The sequence below is a fragment of the Callorhinus ursinus genome, unplaced genomic scaffold, assembly GCF_003265705.2.
Source record: "Callorhinus ursinus isolate GAN/ISIS: 27379988/994484 unplaced genomic scaffold, GSC_fseal_2.0 scaffold2, whole genome shotgun sequence".
Classification (NCBI taxonomy): domain Eukaryota; kingdom Metazoa; phylum Chordata; class Mammalia; order Carnivora; family Otariidae; genus Callorhinus; species Callorhinus ursinus.
The window spans coordinates 76,175,560-76,200,731 of record NW_027397064.1 but is presented as its reverse complement, the minus strand read 5'-3'; the positions used below and the strand labels follow the sequence as shown (position 1 = coordinate 76,200,731).

At 41.4% G+C, this 25,172-nt stretch overlaps 1 protein-coding gene across 1 annotated transcript in view; it reads right to left on the bottom strand.

Moving 5' to 3' along the window:
• Positions 1-24,750, bottom strand: part of NEB (nebulin) — a 199,798-nt gene extending 175,048 nt beyond the window's left edge. The window contains exons 1-12 of the mRNA XM_073884116.1: positions 24,721-24,750; positions 24,016-24,100; positions 23,421-23,485; positions 19,866-19,907; positions 18,008-18,229; positions 15,864-15,971; positions 15,292-15,396; positions 14,522-14,626; positions 13,766-13,870; positions 8,524-8,628; positions 1,540-1,644; positions 666-773 (exon numbers count right to left, since the gene is read on the bottom strand). Of these exons, the coding sequence (XP_073740217.1) occupies positions 666-773; positions 1,540-1,644; positions 8,524-8,628; positions 13,766-13,870; positions 14,522-14,626; positions 15,292-15,396; positions 15,864-15,971; positions 18,008-18,229; positions 19,866-19,907; positions 23,421-23,456 (1,041 nt within the window). The 5' untranslated portion in view covers positions 23,457-23,485; positions 24,016-24,100; positions 24,721-24,750. The remainder of the gene's footprint in view (positions 1-665; positions 774-1,539; positions 1,645-8,523; positions 8,629-13,765; positions 13,871-14,521; positions 14,627-15,291; positions 15,397-15,863; positions 15,972-18,007; positions 18,230-19,865; positions 19,908-23,420; positions 23,486-24,015; positions 24,101-24,720) is intronic.
• Between the last annotated feature and the right edge of the window lie 422 nt (positions 24,751-25,172).

The window sequence follows — 25,172 nt, the reverse complement described above, 5'->3', positions numbered from 1 at the left end:
CTCACATCTCACATCCAACCCAACAGCAAACAAGATCAGCTCTACCTTCAAATTTCATCACCTGCCCTGCTTGCCTCCTGATCCAAAACATCACTATCTTGCACCTGGAGCCTGAAATAGCTTCCTAGGTGATGAGATCTTCTTGCTTTCACTCCTTCAGCAGAGCCAAGGCCAGCGTTTGAATCAAGTCTGATTGGCTTTGAAGTTTATAGGCTTTCTAGTGCTTTAGAATGCCAAGGACTCTGTTTACCAAAGTCTACTCTATAGAGTATATGAGCATATCCATGGATCTGTGTATCTTGTCTGTGACTAGATTTTCACCATTAGTAGGAAAATAAAAAAAATAATGGTGATGGTGTGGGAATGTCCATATTCAGATGTTTGCCAGGTGTCTTTTCTTGAGGAGTCCTTCTTTTGGAGAGCACAGCCTTTCTACTTGCATGTATCAAAAGGTCCTTTATGAAATATTGAAGATGGTACTTGAGTATTGTTAATGCTCATACCTGCAAAATTTTTAAAAATTTGGTAGCCTTATTATAACCCCAAAGTACTTGTTTTGTTGTTGCCCAAGAATCCTCTTTATTTTCATTATATACAAAAGCAAGAGTTATAAGAAATCCACCCCCAATAAGACCATCATGACAAATGAGAGTATTTCCTCATACCTTGCTAGCTGCCACCCCAGCTTGTTTATTCACTTTGTACTCCGGCGTTTCAGTCTGCATGAAGTAGATCTGGTCTTTCATATTCTCAAAGTCTTCCTGGTATTTCCTCTGTAAGACATTAAACAAGCTGGAGAACTGCTGTGAGCACAGACCGTGCAAGTGTTCACACGGCGGGACAGGGGCTTACACACAGCGCCACTCCTCTTGGCTTACACAGTCAGGTTACGATGAGAGATGGTAGTGCCATCACAAAAACAATTAGCAACTTAACAGAGATTTGGAGCAATTTTAAGAGGTTGAAAACCAGCCTCTAAGAAGGAGCTCCAAAGGCCAGGGTCAGAGAACTTCAGAGAAAAGAAAAAGAGTGTTTTTCAGTGAAGACAATATGGGAAGAAACTAGTCAGTTTCATAAATGTAGTTTGGGTTTCCCAGGCAAAGAATGAATTTAAAAGGGCCCCTTTAACCTGTATAAACCTGAAACCCTGTTGTTCATATGAAAATTGAGGCAAGAATAATGGAATCTGATCAAAACAGTATTTCGCAAAAGGGAGGAAAGACTGGGAGATTTCTTAGTTTGGGTTTCCCAGGCGAAGAATGAATTTAAAAGGGCCCCTTTAACCTGTATAAACCTTGAAACCTTGTTGTTCATTTGAAAATTGAGGCAAGAATAATGGCATCTGATCAAAACAGTATTTCGCAAAAGGGAGGAAAGACTGGGAGCTTTCTTTCTGGTTAGGAACTCTACACAGATCTTGCCCCCAAGAAGAGGTACCTGGACTCTAATGTTCTGGTATTACTTCAGGTGTGGCTGGGGGTCATAAAGGAAAGGGTCACCCTGCAACCCAAGAGCATCCAGCCATTCCTTCCTACTTACTGTGCTGATGTTATCGGCATTTATTCTGGCGGTTGCAATTTCAAAGCAAGGTGTCTCACTCCATTTGCCTTTGATTTTATTTTCATAGTCTGCCTTGTATTTTTGCTAGGAGGAAAAAAAGAAAGACAAAATATAGACAATACAGGAATTGACAGAAAAGTGGTAATGGGCAGCTTTTAAAAATATCTTTAAAAAATTTTTTAAATAGGGGCGCCTGGATGGCTCAGTCGTTAAGCATCTGCCTTCGGCTCAGGTCATGATCCCCAGGGTCCTGGGATCGAGCCCCACATCCGGCTCCCTGCTCAGCAGGAAGCCTGCTTCTCCCTCTCCCACTCCCCCTGCTTGTGTTCCCTCTCTCGCTGTGTCTCTCTGTCAAATAAATAAATAAAATCTTTAAAAAATTTTTTTAATAAAAAAATATCTTGACTATGGCCCTTCTTAAGTTCTGAATAGAGGTTTTCAAATCTTCTAGTATAGTGTCAACAAGAAAGTTGAGCAAGGGGGTAGAGGTAATAATTGACCCTCTTGTTGTATCTGGAGACTTAGTTCATTCAGAACTTATGGATATTCTCTGATGTTTGAGGGGGGAGACTCAGAAGCATCCTCCGTTTGTATTTCAGAGTTATAATAAAACCACTCAACCCCAGATTTCCATGCCAGATGAACTTATTTCTGAGCTTTACCAAAACTTCTAGTTACCCAGAAAGCAATATAAAATTTGGCTTGCAGACTAATTAATAAGACTTTCCAGTTGAGACTTAAAGAAATTTTAATGGGAACTGGCAAGTAATTCAAAAATTGCAAGTAATTCAAAAATTGCCTCATCTTACTCCCAAACACCACCCCCCCAAAAATGCAGCACACAAAAGTGACCTCATAAATGCATGCTCAAATACACTAAATTGAGCTGAGTCCATGATATGTGGCTTCAAATTACCTTGGCCTATGCCGTTCTTAGAATAAAATTAAACTAATCAACCCCAAATCTGGGCATATGAACCAGAGCCATAGCTGAGTTACAGCAATTTCCCCTTCTTGGGAAATGTGTTAACAGACACAACCAATGAGTCTCAAGGTATCTGCACACATATACCCCCACTACACTCTTCAAGAGTAAAGAAAGTGGTTTTCTGGTATACCTTTAACAGAACCAGTGCCAAGGAGGAGCGATGTGCAGAGCCATTGAGTTTGAGTTAAAGGATGTTCAACCCTTTCTCAAATGCCTATACCCTTTTTTCTCAAGAGCTTAATATGCCAATAAATAGCCAAGTGGTTTTCATAACTATAAATTTCAGAGCCCTGGGCCTGAGTCCAGAAGCTCTGGGCCCAAGACTGCACTTCATTCTTCTAAGTCACACAAAGGTGTGACTTAGCCTCTCCAAGTTTCAGGGTTCTTAGCCACAGCACCAACAACAATAATAATACTGTCCATAGAGGATTGTTGGAAAGATTAAATATGTTCATACCCTGAAAAGCCCTTTGCAAACTCTACTGTGTTAAGCAAATGTAGGCTACAATAACGATAACATTGCTAGCATAACAGAATAAGAAACTGGAGAAAATTGTGTGTGTATTCTTCGATAGAAATCTTTGTTGAGATAATATTTACATTAAAGCACCAATTAATTTGTCTACTCTCCTCTTTTGAAGCTTTAAAAAAAATTGAAGTCAACTCTTCAGTCAATCAAAACAGACTGAATTCAATTGGTCAAAACGAATTTTTTGATTGGCTGATTGCCTATAGAAGTATTTCTAATCTTTTCGGGGAATAGACCTCTTCAGAAATCTGAGAAAGCTATAAAATGCCCATAAACACAACTTCAGAGGATTTTTGATGTACACGCACAGGTTAAGATCTCCAATCTACATTCTTGGTGGGGGATATTGCCCTTCCTCTGCTTGCTGTCAAAGGAAGAAGCCTCCAAGATTAGGGGGTAGGGGCAACAGGGCCTGATGCATCCCCAAAACTTTGTAATATAATTTAAAATTGAGAAGGCGGCATTTTTTTTCAGATTTTACTTATTTGTCAGAGAGAGAGAGCACAAGCAGAGGAAGCTGCAGGCAGAGGGAGAAGCAGGCTCCCCGCTGAGCAAGGAGGTTCATGTGAGGCTTGATCCCAGGACCCTAGGATCAAAACCTGAGCCAAAGGCAGAGGCTTAACCGACCGAGCCATCCAGGCATCCCCACAGCAGACATTCTTAACCAACTGAGCCACCCAGGTGCCCCACAGCAGACATTCTTAATGAGGTCCAAAAGTTGGGCCATTATGGAGAAATAATAAGAATCCCATATGTAGATTTGTTAAAGAAAATTAAGTAAAAATTAATTCTCACATTAGGAAATAGGTATCTGATGGTTTTTTTTTTTTAAAGATTTTATTTATTTATTTGTCAGAGAGAGAGAGAGCACAAGCAGGGAGAGCGGCAGGCAGAGGGAGAAGCAGGCTCCTTGCTCAGCAGAGCAAGTAGCCTGATGCGGGACTCGATCCCAGGGTCCTGGGATCATGACCTGAGCGGAAGGCAGACACTTAGTCGACTGAGCCACCCAGGCATCCTGATATCTGATGTTTTAAAAGATAGTAAAACAAGATGCAGGGGCGCTAAGTAGCTCAGTTGGCTAAGCATATGACTCTTGGATTTGGCTCAGGTGATGATCTCAGGGTCGTGAGACTGAGCCCTGTGCTGGGCTCCACCCTGGGTGTGTCTCTCTTGCCTTCTGCTCCTTCCTGACCCCCCCACCCCCACTCATACTTTCTCCCTCCAAAAAAAAAAAAAAAAACTAAAACAAAAAAATAAGAGTGTAAGAGAGAGGTATGTGTCCACGTGGGACCTCCTCTGTCAACCAAGTGGTCTCACTCTACATGTCTGGCAGCAAGGCCTGAGTGTTTACGTGGTACACAGAGATGGGTTGGCCATACCAGGGGTCCAACACCCAACTTTCCCTCCAATTCCACTCTAGCCCTTCTGTCATGTTCGAAGTCAATCAGTGGAAACCTGGCAGCAAGAACTGATTTAACTTTCTCTAGGATTCTGTGTTCATTTAACAGAGGACAGTACATTGGGTCAATTACAAGCTCTGGAACACCTGCTGTGGGCAAGAGAATAACTGCATGTCGATAGATGTAGTAAAATTGCTTCCTCAGAAATGAGCAGAAAGGCTTGCATTGGGCACAAATTAGACACCCTAATGTCCTACTTAAACACATGGCTTTTCTACTTTCCACATCTGCATCTGTGGTTTTGATGTGGTTATCAAATGGAAGGAATACAAAGCCTGTTAGTTAATCACACTTCACTTTTTCTGTGAGTTACTAAACACTGGGCCGGGCTTCTGACAGCTTCATTCATAGAAATGCTATCCTCTCAGACGGGTGGAGGGGGTCCCAACTGATATTTTCAGAAAACCCATAGTGGGCCCAGGGCTACTTTCCTAACTCAACCAAATCTCTTCTAGTGAAATCAATGGAAATCCCTCCCTAATTCTTTGTGATAGAGGAGTTTCCATGGTTTTAGAAGATCAGAGCTTGGCATCTTTGTGCTGTGCAGCAATATTTACTGAAAGATTATTTTTTAAAAATATTCTAGTGAAATACTAAGATACATATATATTGGTCTCTGCCCCCAGTTCCTAATAGAGAGCTCCTAAACACTTGTGATCTCCTGAGTGATAGGGTTGTCTTTCTTTTAAAGATTTTCTTTATTTATTTATTTGACAATGGGGGGAAGAGAGAAGGGAAAGAGGGACAAGCAGACTCCACACCAAGCGCACAGCCCGACACGGGGCTTGATCCTCTGATTGAGATCAGGACCTGAGCCGATATCAAGAGTCAGAGGCTTAACCGACTGAGCCACCCAGATGCCCTGGGTTTTCTTTTGTTCTGAGACAACTCCTGGATAGCAATACGATGGGGGCTAGTCACCACAAAAAACAAACAATGCTTAGAAACTTGGAACTTTCCACACTTCCCTTCATCCTCTGAGGAGGGGAGAGGGGCCAGAGATGAGGAATCAGTCAGGCCTGTGTGATGAAACCACCATAAAATCCCTGAAGTGCACGATTCAGGGAGCCTCCAGGGTGGTGAACACATCCACATGCGGGGAGAGTAGCACACCCCAGGTCCACAGGGACGGAAGGTCCTGTGCTCGGCACCCTTCAGGACCTCACCCCAGGCACCTCTTTATCTTGGGTGTTCATCTGTATCCTCTGTTATGTAGTAAACATAAGAGTGTTTCCCTGAGTTCTGTGAGCCAATTACTGGCAAATTATTAACCCCGAGGAGCAGGTCATGGGAACCCTGGATTTAAGCCAGTCTGTCAGAAGTATGGGAAGTCCAGATTTATCACCAGTGGTCTGAGGTAGGGCCAGTCGTGTGGGTCTAAGCCCTTAACTTATGAGACCTGAGGCGAACACCAGGTAGATAATGTCGGAATTGAACTGAATTATAGGACACCGAGTTAGTGTCAGAGAATTGGTCAGTGTGGTAAAAAAACCCATTTGGTGGCAGGAGTGGGCACAGAGAGTAAAGGAAACAGAGCTTTTCTTTTCAACTCTAGATCCCAGTTAGGTATCACTGGAAATTCTAGCCTGCAATCTCACATTTTCCCTCACATTATGAAGCCAGAAGGAAAGAAGAGAGGCAAGCACAGAGAAACTAAAGGGACTGCCCAATGTTGCCTTCAGAATCCCACTTTCAGCTGGCTGTGGTGTGCACGGTGACCTCACGGGAATGCTTGCTTTCACGAACCACCCTGCCTGCCTATCCATCTGTGTTAGAGCTACAAAAGGCAGCGGAGCCAGGATGAGTGCTGGTATGCAGCTGGTGGCTTTGGCCAAAGACAAAGGTGAGAGAACGGATTCTGACAGATACAGTAAGGAAAGCCGATAAATAATATAATCAATATATAAGCCCTATAATCATTGCAGATACACAATCATTATATTAACATATCAACTGAAGGCTGTAAGACTAAGGGATGGATCTGGGAAACACAGACAAGGAAATGCTGAATTTAAATACCTAAGAGTGAGTAAAGGAGATTTTTATCCATCTTCGAAAGCAAGAAAATGATAATACTGAAATATGAGTCAAAGCCCATGACGGTGGGGAACACTTCAAGAGGACAGAGGCAAGTCCACAGCTAAATCACCTCTCGCTCCACCCGCAGCCCTAGTCCTCTCTCATGGGATAGTCTGTCGATGGATGCACTGCTACCAATCACAAGCATTTCTTCCCAAAGTGAGTATTATTTTGGATGCACAGCAGCCATTAAAAACTTGGAATTTGGGTAAGATTGGGATGAATAACCAAATCTGGTGACTTTCATCCACAGCCATCCTCCCTTGGCTCATATTGTTATTCCACAAGGGCAAAACCGGCACTGGTGAGGTTTTCGAAATGGCCAATGATGCCACCATATCTGGGTGCGGTGGTGCAGTCCAACAGGCATATAATGCAAGCCACCACTGTAATTATAAATTTTCTAGTAGCCAATTTTTAAAATGCAAGAAGGAACAGGTGCGAAATTAATTTTAATAATATATTTTACTTAACCCAACAGATCCAAAAATATGACTTCAACATGTAATCAATATGAAAACAGTGAGCTATTTTACATTTCTTTTTGTCCTAAGTGTTCAAGACCCAGTGTCCATTTCATGCATAAAGAACCTTCAGTTTATACAATCGCATTTCAAATGCTCAATGGTCACACGTGGATGATGGCCACTACATCAAAGAGTGTAATTCTAGACTAACTGGCATGTCTAAATTAGTGGAGACTGATTATAGAGCAGTTGGAAAGGGATTTATTTTATCATGTTCAAGTGCCCACACTGCACACTCAAATAAGGTAAAAGTGTGTTGCATTAGTAAGATATCTTTTAAAATATGCTTCAAATAAAAATTAAAAATAGATTTTTTTCTTTCTACATGACCATTTGAAATCAGGTTGTTCTTTTTCTTCAAAAAAGATCAATTATCCTTGTTCCCTAATCTTATTTAAGTATCAATATTTTCAGCAGGCCAGCCCTTTATGGACAGTTCTAAAGTTCATTTCTGCTTTCCCCTGGGCAAATTTCAGGTTCATGGCATTCCTATTAGTGAAAATTTACTGTACTTATCAGATCTATTATCCAAATAGCCCTTGGTTATAGTTAGAAGTCTGCGATATCAGAGACTAAAAACATCACTGAAATAGACTTCATCATCCATAATTTTTCTCCTTCTCCTTTCCTGGAGATAGCCTTTCCCCAAAAATACCTAAACAAGATAGAAACCTTGAGGTTCCCCCAAAATTCAAACAGAAGACCAAATTGGGACTGAACTCCACAGGGGGCAAAGAAACGTATTTAAAAGCAGCAGTATCCCAGGAGAAAGTGGCCTGATTTGAACCAATTTAAAATAGGACTTTAGCATGGGTCTGGTCATCAGTTGAACATCTGTCTCTCGGCATTCTCTGTGAGGTCTGCATTCCACAGAGCTAGCTTACCAGCCTAAATATAGACAAAGCTTAAAAGTTATGAGGTGCATTGCCCACGGCTGTCAAACTGAGCCATGTCTGAGAGATCACTCATGCATTCTTATTTTCTCCATGTCTGGCAGAGAGCATAAAACCATACGAGGTTCTTTGCACTGAATTAAGACAATCAGATCCTCCAAGAAAACGTGTGGTGACTCAGTTCTCGTTAGTAGCACTTCCTGAAGTCACCATGTTAAATGACATCAGGACACAGGTTCTGTTTTTAAAATGCAGCTTTCACATTTACCAATCACCGAGTCATTAAGCTGGCCGAACATTTATTAACATGGCCCCACAATGTTAATGGATGTATTGTTTTTGCTGTAGGCTTTTTAGGGTCCTATTGCAAAAACACTCTCAGTGTTGGTGTTGGGTCTTCAGGTTCCCCTTACTTACTTTCTCTGGTGTTTGAGATGATTAAGCCAGAGGTTTCAAGGGAGACAGTGTCCCAGCCCTATTTACTTACCTTGCTCACTTGATTGGTCACTTTCTTAGCAAATTCTATATCTGGAGGATCCGGAAGTGTTGTGAATTGAGATTGCTGTTCAGCATGACCTTTTTTGTAGGCAATCTGACAAAATAAAAGATGGGGATGCTCATGAATCATAGAAAATTATTCTACATCCCAGATTCCGTTTGTTGGATTTTTTTTTTAAAGACCATATTTTCATCTGTATTTGAAGTTTTGAACTTTAGTGTATCACATAACAGTAATGTATCCTTGCAGATATGACACACCGTTGCTCTCAGTATTACTAGGGATTTCTATCTCATTAAGTCTTCCCTCTTCTCCAAGATTATTAACCCTAGATCTATTTCCTTCCATTTGTCTCTATGCCATGATTTATAATTGAAATTACTCTCTTAACTGGCATCCTCAACTCCTAGCCTCTTGTCTTTTTTTTTTTTTTAAAGATTTTATTTATTTGACAGAGAGAGAGAGAGAGAGAGCACAAGCAGGGAGAGCGGCAGGCAGAGGCAGAGGGAGAAGCAGACTCCCAGCTGAGCAGGGAGCCCAATGCGGGACTTGATCCCAGGACCCTGGGATCATGACTTGAGCTGAAGGCAGACACTTAACCGACTGAGCACCCAGGCGTCCCGCAACCTCTTGTCTTTATATCACACCAGCTACCAAACCCCTAGCTCTGAATCAACTCAACAGCACACTTCCTTTGCTTTTATCCAGGATGCTGAGTGCTACTGAAGAAAATCACACAATTCTACTGATTGGATAAGGACAATGCAATAAGCACAATTAAAAGGGCCACTGGCAAAGGGTACGGAGGTGGGAAAGGGAGTCTCTTGAACCTAAACCTTAGCTTAGCTTGAAGTCTGGGTGCCTATCCAGTGATACGTTCTGTGAACAAGAGCTTCCTTGGGGCTCTGAGCCCACTACTCGGAATTTATGGTAAGCAATTGCCACTTTGCCTCCAAGGAAGCTTGAACACCCCATTTTGTATCTCTGGTCAGTCTCTATTCACGGTGCCTAGCGTAAAACCCCAAGACTGTCCTTAGGCCCCCGGTCAACTCTCAGCTCCCTCTTTCGTAAAGAAAGGCTATATATACACACTTCTCATCCCTGCCCCTCCCACCTGCTACATGGCTCAGAGAAGCAGCCCTTGCAGGGCAGGCCCCCCCCCCCCCGCACTCACACTGCTGTTCCCTCCAGCAGCCCTCTCTAACCAGCTCCATCTGTCACCTCTTCTTTCTTGACAGCTTCAACCGCTCCCTGTTCATTAGCTCCTTTCCTTTGCCTATTAAAGGCCTCTCTTGTCCGAAAGTATCATGTCCATTAATCATGCAACCCCTTCGCTCTTGCCCACTACTGCTCCTTCCCCACGGCTCAGGACAAGCAACAGTTTCCCCTCCTGAGCTCTCACTGACCTGAGGAACTTTCTCCTGGGATCTCACTCACCTTGGCCCTTATCTCCTTTAAAGGAATTCTTGGATGACACTGTGATTCATTGTTTACTTATCTGTCCCTCCTTGGACTGTGAGCTCTGGGAGGACAGAAAACATAACCTCTCATCTGGGAGCCCCTGTGGCATGCACAGAACCTGACCAGAGCGAAGGTTCAATGATTTGATTTCTGAATGTGTGTTTCATATACTGGGGCCGTCGGGGGAAGTCTCCAGAGTTTTATCATCCCCATTCTCCTACTACTCCCTTGTGAGACTTATACAAATGATATTACCCTTCCACGTGGAGGTATTCTTATTTACAATGTAAAGAGTCTGGACAGTTCCAGGGTCCCAGTCATCATCTTCATGCTTTAACCAAGTCTAACTATGTCTTAACTCGATAATATCTACCTACTGCCTATAACAAAAGATTTTATGAACATTAAATCAATGGGGGGATGCAAAAGACCAATTTTAAAATGCGTTTATATGAATTCCACCGCTCAATCTTTAAGTAGTGAAGACTTTATTTTAGGCATAGGGCGATTGTTATTTTCCATGGCTGACTAAGTCCTCAGAAAATAAGCAACATCCTCTCTAAAGAGAAGAAATGCTTACTAAGTATGACATCCTGTCAAATACCTGCAGAGAAGTCAGATGTAGAAGTCCTAATTTCTCAGGAACCTTGCTCAGAATTCTGTCTAGTTAGAATTCTGCACACTGGATCAACTTAAAGACTCTCTTGGTATTTGCAAAGTATTTTGTCTTTGCTCAGATAGCAAGGAAAACATGGTAAGTAGGTTTCAGAGAAAAAGGAACAAGGTGCAGGAGAGGGAGAGAAAGCTTCCAAACCCAAGCACTTAGTTTGAAATTTACATGCCTACCAAGCGGTATGTTCTGTGAACAATAGCTTGCTTGGGGCTCTGTGCCCAATAACTGTAGAAGTTCATGGTACGGACAACAGTATTAATAGGCATGTTGGTAATCTGATACTTGGTGCATAACCTGCGATAAAATTAAAAGCCCTATCTTAACTCTCAAGTTTTTCTGAGGAAGGATGGAAGATTTTCCGTCATTATTATATATTCTCCATTATGTATTCTACTGAGATATCTCAAAAAATGGGGTCAACTTTCACTGTTCAAAGTCCATAGCACGAGAGTGGCATGGAGATATCCCTCCATCTCTCCATTTTATGGATAAAGGGAGACATGTGGAGATTAAGTGTCTTCTTGGCAACCTCCTCCTAGGCTTACATGACATGGCATTTCCTGGTTCTCCTTCAGCTTCTCTGTTTGTTCCCTCATTCTTTTGCTGGCTCCTTTCCACGTGTCCTAAGAATGGGCGTCATCCAAAACCCTGCCCTTGGCCATACACTGTTCTGCCTCCCTCATACAGGTTCAGGTCTTCAGCTGTCCCTTTGATTCGGAGGACTCTCCAATACTCATCTCTCATCCTGTCCTCACACCTACGCGATAGGACCAAGTTTCTAATTTATCCATAAAATACCATGATCAGGATCTTCCATCATCTCCACTCCATTTCTCTGTGCACTAGTGCATCGTTACCAGTCGCACCCCGGTACACCCAGACTGCCAGACTTCGTCCTAAACTCCTCGGTGGCTCCTTTCACGCCTTCATCTCCAATATCCAATGTCCTTAACACTTCTAAAATACTTACTACCTTCAGATTCCTTTCTTCCTCTCCTTTGTCCCTGTCATCCGTTCGGTTCCTCCGTATTACTAAAACAGTCTTCTTGGAATGATCACAATTTTTCCTAGTCCCAATCTACTACTCTATTGTCCTTCAGAATTTTTCCATATCCTACTTTACCGTACCGTTTTCCCCTCCAAAAATCATATGATATCTCTTAGGGACTACCATATCGCGTCAGAGCTATTTCGTCTGATTTTCAAGGTCCTGCTACCAGTTTCCTAACAGTGCCCTCCTAACTAGGCACCCACCCACAGCATTCACTTTCTTTGTCCCCTTCAGACTCATTTCGCCTCTGTCCCTTTGTTCAAGGGCACTCTATTTGAAATGACTTTCCTGTTGTCACTCCTCCCCTTGGGATTTCCACTTCCCCATGGCCTTCTCTAATTACTTGTGTGTGTCCTGGCTTTCAGCAAATATTCGACTATAGAATTTGCTTTCTAAAATTTTTGAAAAAAATTTTATTGTTTAATATATAAAAATTTCAACTTACCAGCCTGATTATAAAGTCTCAAGGGAAAGGATGAAAACTTCTTGTCATGCTTTTCTATCCCACCAGCTATGCATGCATAATGGACTTTCAACAACTACTGATTGCTTGATAAAGGTTACACAATCATATTATGTATTCATGACATGCAGAACCAGACGACTAACTTAAAAGAAGCAAGAGGTCCCGACACATTAGAACTGGTACCGTATACTAGATGGCTTTAAATTCTTGTTATGGCTTTTTTAGCTCCTAACTTACTCTATGAAAAGACAGGAGTACACCTATGCTATATTTTATTATTTTATATCTTTTATTATGAAAAAAGAATTTATTAAGTATTTACACTCATCAAACTGAAGCCTATGAATGCACCGTTGGTCCTGGGCAAAATTCTTTGTTTTTTAACTAACATATAATGTATTATTTGTTTCAAGGGTACGGGTCTGTGATTCATCAGTCTTACACAATCCATAGCGCTTATGCTATATTTTAATCAATTATACGAGAACTGGGATAGAAATATGTCCCCTAAATTTGCAAATGATATCAAGTGAGAGGCGATAAAAGATTAAGACCTCAAAAGTTGGAGACACCATCAAATGAGTATGCATAATTCCAGTACAGGACAAAATAGGATCCTAAGATCCATTAGAAGTAAATCCCAGTAATTTTCAAGATGCCAACTGACTTGTTAAGTCCCTAGTGAATGTGAGAGGTCCGAGGGGTCTCGTTGACAACGGAATGAAAAACAATTTGTTATTTTATAAAACAGTGCTCTCCTGAAGACGAGAACGGTGGTCTTTGGATTGTCAATACAGCCTCTAGCAAATCCAGGGGTCAAGAAATAAAGCTCCTCAAAACAAGGGTAAGTGCTAGAATTAAGGGGAGCTCTCTGCTACTGCTGGTGCTTTCCACCTAAGGACTCTATTAGGTCTGCTAAGTCCCTCTAATAAACTGCTTTCAAGGTGGAAGACACTAAAATTCTGGCCAGTGGGGACTGCTGATATTTTACCAACTCTGAAATATCCTCTATATACACCCGATGGCAAGAGCTTTTCGTGAGATAACTACACGAACATGTTTGGACAAGCGTGTCAGTCCCTGGAGAAAAGGGGGGACACACCACAATTCAGACTTCAGAATTAGGATAGCAAATCAAAAGCCTTCAATGACATTTTTCACTTAATATATTTGGAAACGGGTCTATGATCCCAAAAAGATTTTTTTAAATGCCACTCTACTGTCAGAAAAACTTCAACTCCAGCCAAGGGGACAGAGAGCACACACTACAGTGGAAAGAACTCTGGTCTTGGGATCACAAGACCAGGCTTCTAATCTGGGCTTTGCCACTAATGACCTATGTGGTCTCAGACTCAGGTTCTTCACCTAATAAAAAAAAAACCCCAAGATTGGGTTTAATTATATCTAATATAAATTATAAAATCTAAGTAGACATCGTAATAATTCTAGATGTATTCATTTGCTATAATGACATTTAGACTTTTTGAGAGAAGAATTGCAATGAACGTCTGGCCAGAAGACATAACTTGAGGTGTCCCGATACTGCACTCCCAAATGATGTTGACTGCACTTGACTTACATCACTGAGGGCTTTCTGGGCTTGGGCCACCCTTCTCAGCTCTGGGCTATCGTTGTACGGGTAAAACAAGCTTTTGTCAGCTTCCCAGTCCTCAGTGTAGAGTTTCTAAATCAGAAAAGGGTGAAAAGTTATGAGAAAGGGAGCTCCCACCTACACGAAATACACAATTTTGAATTCATCCATCAGTAGCAAGAAGAACCGAGGGCAAGGTAAGAGTAAAGGGAAATGGAATCTGCAGAGAACCTCCCCCTTTCCACCCAGTCCAGCTCATATTTATTAATAGCTTGTCCTGCTTCTTCTGACAAATCTTATTTTCAGAAGGGTAGATGTGTCTGATTTTGTTCCATCTCCTCTCTGGGACTTTATCGGCTTCCTACAAGGACTAATGCGAGTGTAAGGAGCCTGGGGGCACTCTGCTTAGTCTCTGTCACGAAACCAACATTTAATAAGAGTGATAGCCAGAAATACCCACAGTGTAGCCCAGGGGCTCCGAGAGCCAGTTCCCAGGTGCATCCTCCTTCTCCCCACTTTTTCTTCCCCCCACATTGCTCAGCTTCCCGCCAAGACCCTCTCCTCCACTACTCAAGAGCTTTCCTCTCAGTTCCTCCCTGCCCACCCCCACCCCTGCACCCCACGTGGCTCAAGGATACGCACAAAGAGATTGGGAAACTGCATTCCAGATTATCAAGAGGACTGGGTATTGCTCCGAATTATGTGGAAGAAGGACAGAAGTGGAGACAGAGCAGAAGCCCTTACCTTACTGAACATGGCTGTGTTCTTAACTGCCTGGACAAGTTCAGGGGCATCAGGGGGAAGCAGGTACTTATCCTTGGTGTCTTCCCAGTTCTGCTTGTATAAAACCTAGACAGAAAGAGCAGAGGAGCTGTGGCTGATGTCTCCCCCAAGGGCATGAGCATGTAGAGAACAGAGTGCTCTGAAGTCTTTCACATTCAAAGTGTCCTCACCACTAGGCTGCCCTTGGGCCCATGCATGACTAGCATTGGTTGGGAAAACGCTGACCATGTCCACATCCCATAATACTTTTCCTGCACTGGTAAACTTTTACTTGAAATGTCTGATTTTTTAAACTAAATCGTGATTAGGATTCTCCTATAGATTCTTTTCAAAGGCTGCAACCTTCTTGGCCATTGGCTGAATCGGGACAGTGGACCTGTTCCTTTTGACTTATGTGGTATTTTTTAAAAACGTTTTTTAATTGGTAGCTTACATTTGAAATTTGAGGATTTCTCGTAAAAATTAAGCTCCCTGACTTGTTTGAAGATAAGTAAGAGACTCTGGCAACACTGGGCCTGCCTTCTGGGCAGCAACTTCAGTCATCTGTGGGGCCTCGCTGACACGTGTGCAGCCTGCTTCTCCCTCTCCCCACCCCATTGTGAGCTTACAATATCCTGGATTCAAGGGAGACTGGTGAGCAGGATCAGGCCTGTCCAGCTTTCTCCCCTAAGGCCAGGTAGAGGTCACCTACATGCGCTTTAGCATCCCAGGCATCCACATTATGACCTCACCTTACTGACTTGCTGCGACACTTTCTTCGCATGTTCAATGTCCTTTGCTTTTTCGTCTACATGACAGATAGTTTTAGCAACATCGCCATCCATTCGATACTTAACCTGAAGAAATAATGCAGAGTTCGTGGCAGGCATGCCCATGTGAGTATATTAAAGGAGATCTATAACCAAAGAGCATTAACCCAGTGACTCAAAGTCTGCACCGCAAAGCAAAGTTTCTGCATTTTAGGTAGAAAACTGATCTCCAAAGATCTGCAGAGCCCCTACATTCACTGCATATCTGCTTTTCTGGCTGAACTTCAGCCTCCCTGCACTCCTCTGTGGAGGACCACAGTGAATTCCAACTTCCCATCTCCTATCATCTCTTAGCTAACTTGCTAAGCCAAGCTTTTAGAAATCTCTTGGGGTTCACATTTAGAGCCACATAATCTACAGAAATCTACAGATTTCTGGACTGGCTCACAGTAATTTGACTCTTCATTTTCTCTATACCCATTAAAGTCCTCAACTCCCAGTGACAGGCATGTTTTTGACATGTCTCTCTCCTTTATTTTAGCAACGCAGCCCACCTCACTGAGTTGATCTTGTACTTTCTTGATCCTGCGAAGTTCTGGGGTATCAGTTGTGATGGCACATGGCTGTCCTTTTGCTTTCTCATAGTTCTCCTTGTACTTATTCTGAAAGGAATATCAGATGTTAGCCTAAAACCTGACAAGACAGCAGCAGGAATTTCAGGCAATGCATTCATCCCCTTCTGATTAAAAAAAAAAAAAAAAAATCTTGCAAGTTCTAACAGTATCAGTTATAACAGCTTTCTTTTTGTCCCTTTACCGATTCTCAGCAAAAACTAAAATAGATTTGTTAACTGTTCTTCCTAAACATGGTGGGATACTTGAGACAGTAGAAATTTTATTACAGACTCTTGTCTTGAAAATGCCCTAAAATGATTCTCTCAATGTTTTTATTTTCTGAATGCACACATGAAAAGCCTGAACCTCAATAATTTTAGAAAATATAGAAATTGTCTGAAAAGATTTGATTGCTAATACAATGCAAAATTTTCAATTCAGAAGTTGCAGCTAAATCTCGGTGGTTTGGATAGCTGAGACACCAGCTGAATTAATGGAAAGTCTGAATTATGGAGTATTTTGAAAAGGAATGCAATTTTATTATTTCTGCTAAAGATACAATGAGTTCTTGCTTTAATAAAAATGTGCATAATTTATCATTATTAATGCTTCAATGGTGCTCCTGAATGTAGTCAACAATCTAAATTATACTCGATTTTATCACTAACCACTTTAAAAATACTATAAACCTTTGCCAACATTTTCTTCAGGCTCTCAGAGATTCTAGGATATTATTGTCAGAATTTATGAGATTTTATGGCAATAAATGGACAAAAAAATTTTTCTCTTTTTGCCGAATACTGTAATGATAAAGGAGGCAAAATAATCTTGTTTTTAGAGCTCGAAGCCTTAGAAAACTAGGTTTTAGATCATTCAAGAATCTGAACTAGAAATTTGCCAAATAGTCCCCAGGAGTTAACACTAAACCAAACATGGCCATTTATTGACCAATCACAACGGGATGCTTTTGACTTAAGCCCTTAGTCCTATATAATCCAATGTTCCCCTGAGCTGCTTTTCATTTTTTTCAAGCTGCCAGAGGATATGCAGTCAGGCCACCTAGTGAGACCTCAGCCCACATGGACAATCAACGAACGAGATCCATTCAAATGGATATCATTCTGCTGCCAGTCAGTATAACTTGCTATACAGTGTAACCGTACATGGAAAGTTAAGGACCAGGGACCTTCAACAGCAGTGACTCTCAACCTGAGCTGCATATTTTAAAAGCCCGGCAGCTTTTAAAAAATCTTTATGTACAGGTCCCAACCTCAGACTGATTAAACCAGAACAGCCTGGGTATCAGTAGCTTTAAAGCTTCCAGAGGATTCTGATGTGCAGCCACAGTTAAAAACCATGGTGCTGGGACACCTGGGTGGCTCAGTTGGTCAAGTGTCTGCCTTCGGCTCAGGTCATGATCCCAGGGTCCTGGGATCGGGCCCCTGGCAGGCTCCCTGCTCAGCGGAAAGCCTGTTTCTCCCTCTCCCCACCCACTGCTCGTGCTTTCTCTCCCTATCTCTCCCCCTCTCTCTCAAATCAGTAAATATTTAAAAAAAAAACAAAACAAAAAAACCCAACCCAACACTACTCTAGGGTACAGTCGAACATTCTGATCCTCATTTCAGATGAGCTTAGTCTGATCCTGGTTTTCTAAACTACACTTCTTTACCATACAACTCTTAAAGATCTTTTTACATATTGTTAACTAGTCTACTTAAGGGGCATTCTGCTCAGTTTAAATAGATGTTATTTAACTTCTGTGAGTGGATTTCAACTGAATCTACATTTATGACTTCATGACTCTAGACTGGCTAACAAATTGTGATTAAATACCAATAAATGCTTCGTAATTGGCCTCCTGCTTATTTTGTGGGAATAAGTTCACTAAGGATGCCTTCTCTGATACTGTAGCGGTGACAATGAATTACATGAGAGGAAAAAGCAAGCGTCACAAGAGCTTCTATTTCTGCAGGTAAGTCTTTGTCTTACACAAGATTGAGAAACAAAATCCAGCCAGCACCCAAAACAGAGTCAGAATTTTCTCAATAATAAAACCAGATTAGCAGAAGTTGTTTGAAACTTACTGGGCTAAAGAGTTCCTGCATTTTCTGACTGTGTACAATGTAGGGGGTCATGAACTTCGAAGAATCCAGTTTCTTCCGGATAGCCTTCTTCCTCTCCACTGGCTTTGCTGGGACTGGCTGTGCCGATACCGGCTGTACCAGCGCGGGTTTGGAAGGCTCTGATTGCTCATAGTCAGATGTGCTTGTCCGTGTTGTCGTAGTTTCGTAGATTTCGGTTATTGTCTGAAAATGGGACACGCAGTTCAACATTGTTATGGAAGTAAAAACTGTGATCACATGAACTTGGTATAGAGGCCTTATTCTGATCGCAAGTCAGACTTCAATCCCTAGTGTTACTTCTGCATGTCTAAAACAGGCCAAAGCAAGGCATCATACACTCTGTCCATAGGAAGGTACATCATGTTACATAAATCTGAATGTTGATTGTTCAGGAGGCATGGAGTCAAAAGGTTACTACTCCTTCTTAATTTGCTACAGTGCCTTAAAATTCCATTTGTAGAAAGGAACCCAAAAGCTTTCAGGTTGGATAAAAATCAGAAATTTACACTATTCTTAAACATTTAAAATCTTCTTAAATTGTTTGGGTAGAGTTAAAGCAAACTTGGGATCAGAGAACAAATGATTAAGATGATCAAATAAAACTTTGACTTCTTGACTTCATATTCACTTCTAAATGAGTCTAAGAAAAAGCTGGTTGCTTGTCCCACAGGTCCCTGCAGTCCTACACAAAGAATAATGACTGTTAAAAGAACGAATCACACCAGTTTTGCAAGTGATTACCATTCTTTTGGCTTAATGAATGTGAGCTGGAGTGCCATGGACACTAATAAATGCTTAGGTGGATAAGGGTAATGATGACAACATAAGGGGGTAATTATCCTATGCATGCAGCAGGTGGGAAATTACGCTTTCTTACAACAGGCTGTATAGTAGAAGAAACTAAGGCCCAAAACTTAGGTCTAGTCCAAGGTTAAAAATACTGTATGAAAGAAAAGAAGATAAGCAGCCACGTCTTCAATCCATCCGATAGCATGATTTCCTTCACGGCTAATATCCTCTGTACTGAAGAGTTCTAGCATCAATTATGAAAAGAGAAACCGAAGCAACAAGGACATTGGACATCTATGACAATTTCCCCTCGTGTTGTTAGATCATTGCTAATAGGTTGCTTTCTGCCCATTATTACTGATGTACGCTTGATGGTGAGAAACTAACCAATTTACAGCATCTAATGTTAGGTTTCATGCAGTCACAAGCTCTTTGAGCAGGCTCTAGGGATAGCCATCATTGTTTGTCATGCTCAAGAGAAACAGCCCTACTCAGAAAATGAAGCATGAGTGAGGTATTTCACCCTAAAAAAATTCCACCTTGGAATATTCACGGGAAAGGCTTTGTGTTACAGTCTAAGTGCCATTTCATTGCATCATCAGGGACAAAGTCTTGGAGGTGCCATCCCTGTTGGCAGAGGTGGTGCCCTACAAGTTACAACTCAAAACAGTAAAACTACAGGTGCTCATGCAAATCACCTGTCCAAGGCCATGTGATCGCTACAGTCACAGACTGCCTATAGCCACTGATATTATTTTGATTAGTACCACCTACACCAAAAATACCACACAAACAATGGGGGAAACCATCCCCAGCCACTTTGGATGAGTTGAATGGCAAAAATAGTGACATAACCTGTCAAACAGGTAGCATTCATTCTTGTACCATCAGCTGCTGGGTACATGCAAGTGAGAGATTCTCTCTCAGACTCTCCCTTTGCCAGCTCTGTAGTCCTGGGAGTCTGTGGGAAGGGAAGGCTCTGCTTGCTTTCATCAGCATGCAGTTCGAGCAGACATGGGTTGGGTCTTACCTCTCCTGGCACCTCTTCATAGACTGTCTCCTCTGTGTAATACTACAAATAGAGCACAAAGGAATCATGAGAACAAAGCACAAGTCACCTCTCCTCTGCCTCAGCTGAACCGCTGGGTTATTTCACTAGCCCAGTTGGCGTGCACTCTGTGTGGGAAGGAAGTACACGAAGAAACCCATTTTAGCTTGGCGAAACTTCAGGGAAGCTAACGTGAATGCCATCAGACTAGGCAAGGAGATGCAGGGTGAGGAGAAAGGTGTCTGAGGCTGATTATCTGCCAGGGGAAGTTATTTTACTTATGACAAGTAAAACCTTTTCTTCTGGTACCCAGGGCATAATTTGCAGAGAAAACAGGAAAACAATACGCTGAGTACGTGGGTTGGGCAGAAAGGAACTTGATATAACCCACCGTTTGTGACTAACAATAAAACAAAACAAATCTAGAAAGACTAGATCCAAAAGCATATACACATCTCAATTACCCCTGTACCACCCTGATTACTAAGAAAGGAGAGTCTCTTCCAGGGTGAGGGGTGCATCCCTATATAGCGCGATGGTCCTGAAAGGATGTGAAGACAAAAATCTGCAAACGCCAAGGGGAGAAGGAAAAAAATGCAAAGACCTTCCAAGCACAAGATGTGGGAAAGTTAGGCTGCATTTTGCAACTGATGGCCCTGAGGTGCCTGCAGGCTGGATCTGAAATCAAACCTTTTTTTTTTTTTCTCATTAAACTTTTGTTTTAATGGGTCTCAAAATTCTGTGACAGATTTTTGGTCAAGTTGTTTCCATTAAAAAGTACTGATTTTAAAAAATAACTTAAAACTGCCACACACACCCCAAATGGTCCACAAAACATTCTCCTTTCCTTCTGAAGGTTTTACGGTGCACTGTTATCATTAACCAGTCTTTTACTATTAAACTTAAATGGCCAATTGACACAAACAGTGTTCTACTTCTGACATCGCCAGCAATAAATAGATGCTGACGGGAACTGGCTGACATTTTGTTTCAGCTGCGTAAGGGGAGTGGAATCCTGCCCCCAGCCTCACCCGGCACAGCCGGGTGAACAGAAGCAAAGACTCAGGCCAAGGCACACAAGGAAAGGGACAAAAATGAAACCTTTGGCTCATTTTCTTGGTCTACAAAATGTATATCACTGTATGCTTCATTTTTCTTTTCTCTGCCACCAAAACATACACTCAGGGAAAGGGAAAAACACTCCCTACAAAATTTCCCTCAGGTGGCCTCCTTTCTTCCGCCCTCGGTTCAGTGAACTCTTATCAAGTTATTTAACCGTTGCCAATAGGCACTGGCTCTATTTCATCTGCAGAAAGATCAGTATAAAATTTGCCTAATGTCCCTGACTCTGGCACTGTCTTTGCTCCTGCACGGCTTCTTTAGTTTAAAATCTAATATCCATCTGTATGTCCTTACATATAGCAAGAGAAACCACCAGCTCCCACAGGATAGAGAATTTCTCTTTTATAGGCTTGTGCCTTCATCACATGGGAAATATCATTTGGACCCTTTAGGGAATAGTTTGATGACGATCCACAGAGAACCATGCCTGTGGCCACATAAAATGTCAGTGACTTGAGAAGAAATACTAAACCAAAATGAATGATTCACAACTATTTTGGATTTTCTTAGCACCCAAGGAAAAGCAGCTCTTTGGTAGCCATCAAGATTTACCTTTGCTGCGCTCTCACCATTGGTAAACGTATTTTAGAAATAAGCTTATAAAAAAAGCAACATTACCCAAATGGTTGGCATTAACTTGTATGCCAAATTCCACTTTTTTTTTTAGAGCTGTGCCACTAATTAGATAGTGCATCCTCACTTCTTTTCCTTTCTATCCAAGTTTGAGTAAAGAGTGATAGTACAATTTTATTTAGCTGTCCAAGGCCCCTAGAAGATCTCTTTTTAAAGCCAGTTCCTAGCTAGTTCCTGGTTTTGAACTCTTCCCTGACCATTTTCTCAAATTTGCCACCATTCCATTCTTCACGGCATCTTTTTTGAGATCGGAGAGACCTTGGTTGAACACTCCCTGGCAGGAATTCTACCAGTTTAGCAACTGCTGGTCAGACCCAGAAGCGGTAATAGGAATAAAATGGCAAGGATGAGATGCCTAAAAACACCCCCCTCCATTTTTATGACATCTAGTTAAATCAATCGGGTCTAGTGCCGAGGACAACTTCCAATGACCAATGAACAGAGTTATTTTAAGAAAAAACAAGGGACTTTTTAACTTGGAGGCTAAAAATTATTACTGGTATTATTACCGCAGGGAAGGCAATTTAATTTATAACTGTGTCACTGTTTAATGGTGATTATTCTAACTCATGGGGACATTTGTAAAATGCACACTAGTAACACTGAACATTGAGAATGTAGCCTTTGGTATTTAAGCCAGAGAGGTTCATTGTTATACTGCATGAGATTCATTCTGTGTTTTCTTCCTAAATCCTTCAGTGATAAAATTAATTTTACTTGTAGAACAAATTTTTCTTTATCTAAATATAGGCTGGTCACTAAAATAATCTTCCAAAGACAAATTTTGGCACCGTCATTAGGAATTTGGTTCTGGGTAGTTCTTAATTTCATTCTGATGAAAAAGCACAGGTTTTCAAAACTGCCTCCAAGTATCTTAGGCACCTGGAGATTTTCCTATGTTTAGATCATCACTAATTGTAAATTATTAAGCATTTTCAGATTAAATGGCAATGTATTTATAGGGATGATAGCCTCCCAATCCTTGAGATTCTAGAACGTGAAGCTGAAGGCAAGAGCTGGTGAAGAAAAACCGAGAAATGATAAAAACAAAATTTTATAAAACAAATAATTAACAGCTTTGTAAAACATGTCAGATGTCTACAAATAACCTGGAGGAAATTTTGCAAGATGTTCACTTTGGCCTTTTTTTTCCCCCCAAAAATTTAAAAGCAAAAGCTAGTCTTGTTCCCTTAGGCAAACGGAATGCGAATTGGTCAGAAAGCGTGGCTCCAAATGTCACTTGTGAGCATGAAGAGTTTATATTTACAGGTACCTTGTGCCCATTTACATATATACAAAATCTCACATAAAATCTCCTCAGTATATTATTCTGAACATTGAATCCCTATCACCCTCTAGGTAATCAGCTGGTTGAAGCAAAGAGCGAGTAGCTCTTTTTCCCCTATTGTTACATGGAAACTAGAAGAGTTCAATTTCTGGAACTGTCCCTTCATCTCCTCTGGCCTTTTGATCAGGAGGGTTGGCAGGTGGGGAAGAAGATAGTTTTAGAAGACAAATTAAAACCTGCCTTTACCCCACACCATGTTTTTCTGAGAGTTTAAAGAGAAGCAAAAGTGGGAAACAGTGATATTTCTTTTCAATTCTAAATCCCACATAATTATAGTGAAACTGAACATAAAATATTCCTTTCTCATGCTTTAATAATGACTCTTTGTGAGGTTATAATAGATGATGTATTTTTCAAATGATTAATTCACCTACACAGCTTTGATTGTCACCACATAAAATACTTGGCTGTCAGCATCAGCTTTTTCATCTTACCTCCACCACCTCCTCATATTCTTCGTCATCCGCCATTTTCCCAGAGTAGTAGTGGCACCTACAAACTTTTCATATTCCAGACAAATGAAAATACATTAGAATCTATGCCTAGGACTGAAATCATAACATTGTAAAAACCGAATTTGAGACTTATCCACCCTTCACATCCATAGATTGTTGCGGGCTACATGACAGGAGATATTTAAATACTGGTCTAAAAGCCTCAGACTTCCAAATACCTTCTCTTGATTCCCTCAGGGACATGTCAGGTATTGCCACCTCGAGCTACATGGTCAAGTTAGTTAAAGTTGTAAAAGGAAGCGGAGGTAAGAAAGTGAGAGGATTTGGATTCAAAGAAACGGGGTATTTAAATTTCTAAATACTTGCAGAAAAGCATTTTCAAGCAAAAGTATTAGTGAAAGGGAGGTCAGTTAAGCTTCCAAAAGTTAGAATTTTTTTTGCCAGCACCAAAATTCTAGGAGGGCTGCTTTAGGTCTCTCTACTGCTCTAATACACAGTAGCAGTCTATCCTATGCTTGAAATTAGAACACATAAAAACAAATCTGTCAATAGCTTTACAAGAAAAAATAGAAACCTCAAGGCAATGGGGTTATTTTTTCCCCAAATACCATTGGCTTGTATGGATTTTTCTCTTCTGTTTCTGTAGCTCTTCCTCAAACCTGAAAAACAAGAAATGTGCAAAGCATTGACTGAAGTACATATGAGATTGTTGCTCTTTGGTCTAAGCTTCTAATTTAGGAACTAATGGAAGGATCTCCCAAGGCCTTCTTAGTTTGACGCCAGAGAGTGGGACTCTCTTGATAAAAGTGGATGATGACCTGGAACAGCTGTCCCTTCGGCCAGAGATATTTGCCATGTAAACCAATACCCCCGCCATGGCTGGTTTTGTTAAGCTAGCAAAACTGCCACTCCTTTGGAGGCAAATGACGCCCCGTAGAACAGGATAAATATAGGAATGCAGAACATAGATCCTTTTACATACTAATATATTTTGAAAAAAAGAAGTCAAAGGCAAATCTTTTAAAAATTTTGTCTCTTAGACCAGAGAGCCAACTCAGTCGAGCAGTAGGTTGGTTAGTATAGGACTTGACTCTAATCACACAACACATGGCAGATGTAAGTAGGGCCTGAGGAGGGCAAGAGGGTTACAAACTTTCCTAGTCACATTTCCATCACTAATTTCCCCAGTTATGACCCCAAACTTTGGAAAATACTTCAAGGGAAGCTGTGGAACATCTCCAGCAAGAACATTACAGAAAAAGCCATAAACCGCCCTTACCTTTAATCTATCAAATCAATTTCCTCAGCAGCAAAGCCTCTCCCAACTCTTCCCTCCTGAGAACCCCAGGCAAGAGCCAGAGTGGTGCCTGCGCTCGGAATTATCACGTGGCACCAGCAGCCAATGAGATCCTGAGTCGCTCGAATTTCAGAAGCTAAATATACTGAGTGATCTTCTGAAAACCACCTGTTCATCAATTCCACTAAAGTATAAAGGGTAACAAATTACTTGCTTAGAACTATTCAAATGTAAAGGAATTTTACTTAACTTCCAGCATATGGGGTTCCAATTTAGGTTTAATCTCTCATCTCCTGCAACCCTGTTTAATACCATACTTGTGCAAAAGAATTTAGGATAAAACAAGTGTGTCTTTGAGGAGCTGTGACCCTTGTGGTAGCTGCTTTCTTCAGGTCGTCTGTCCCCCTCTCATGGAGGTAAACATACTCCCCTTT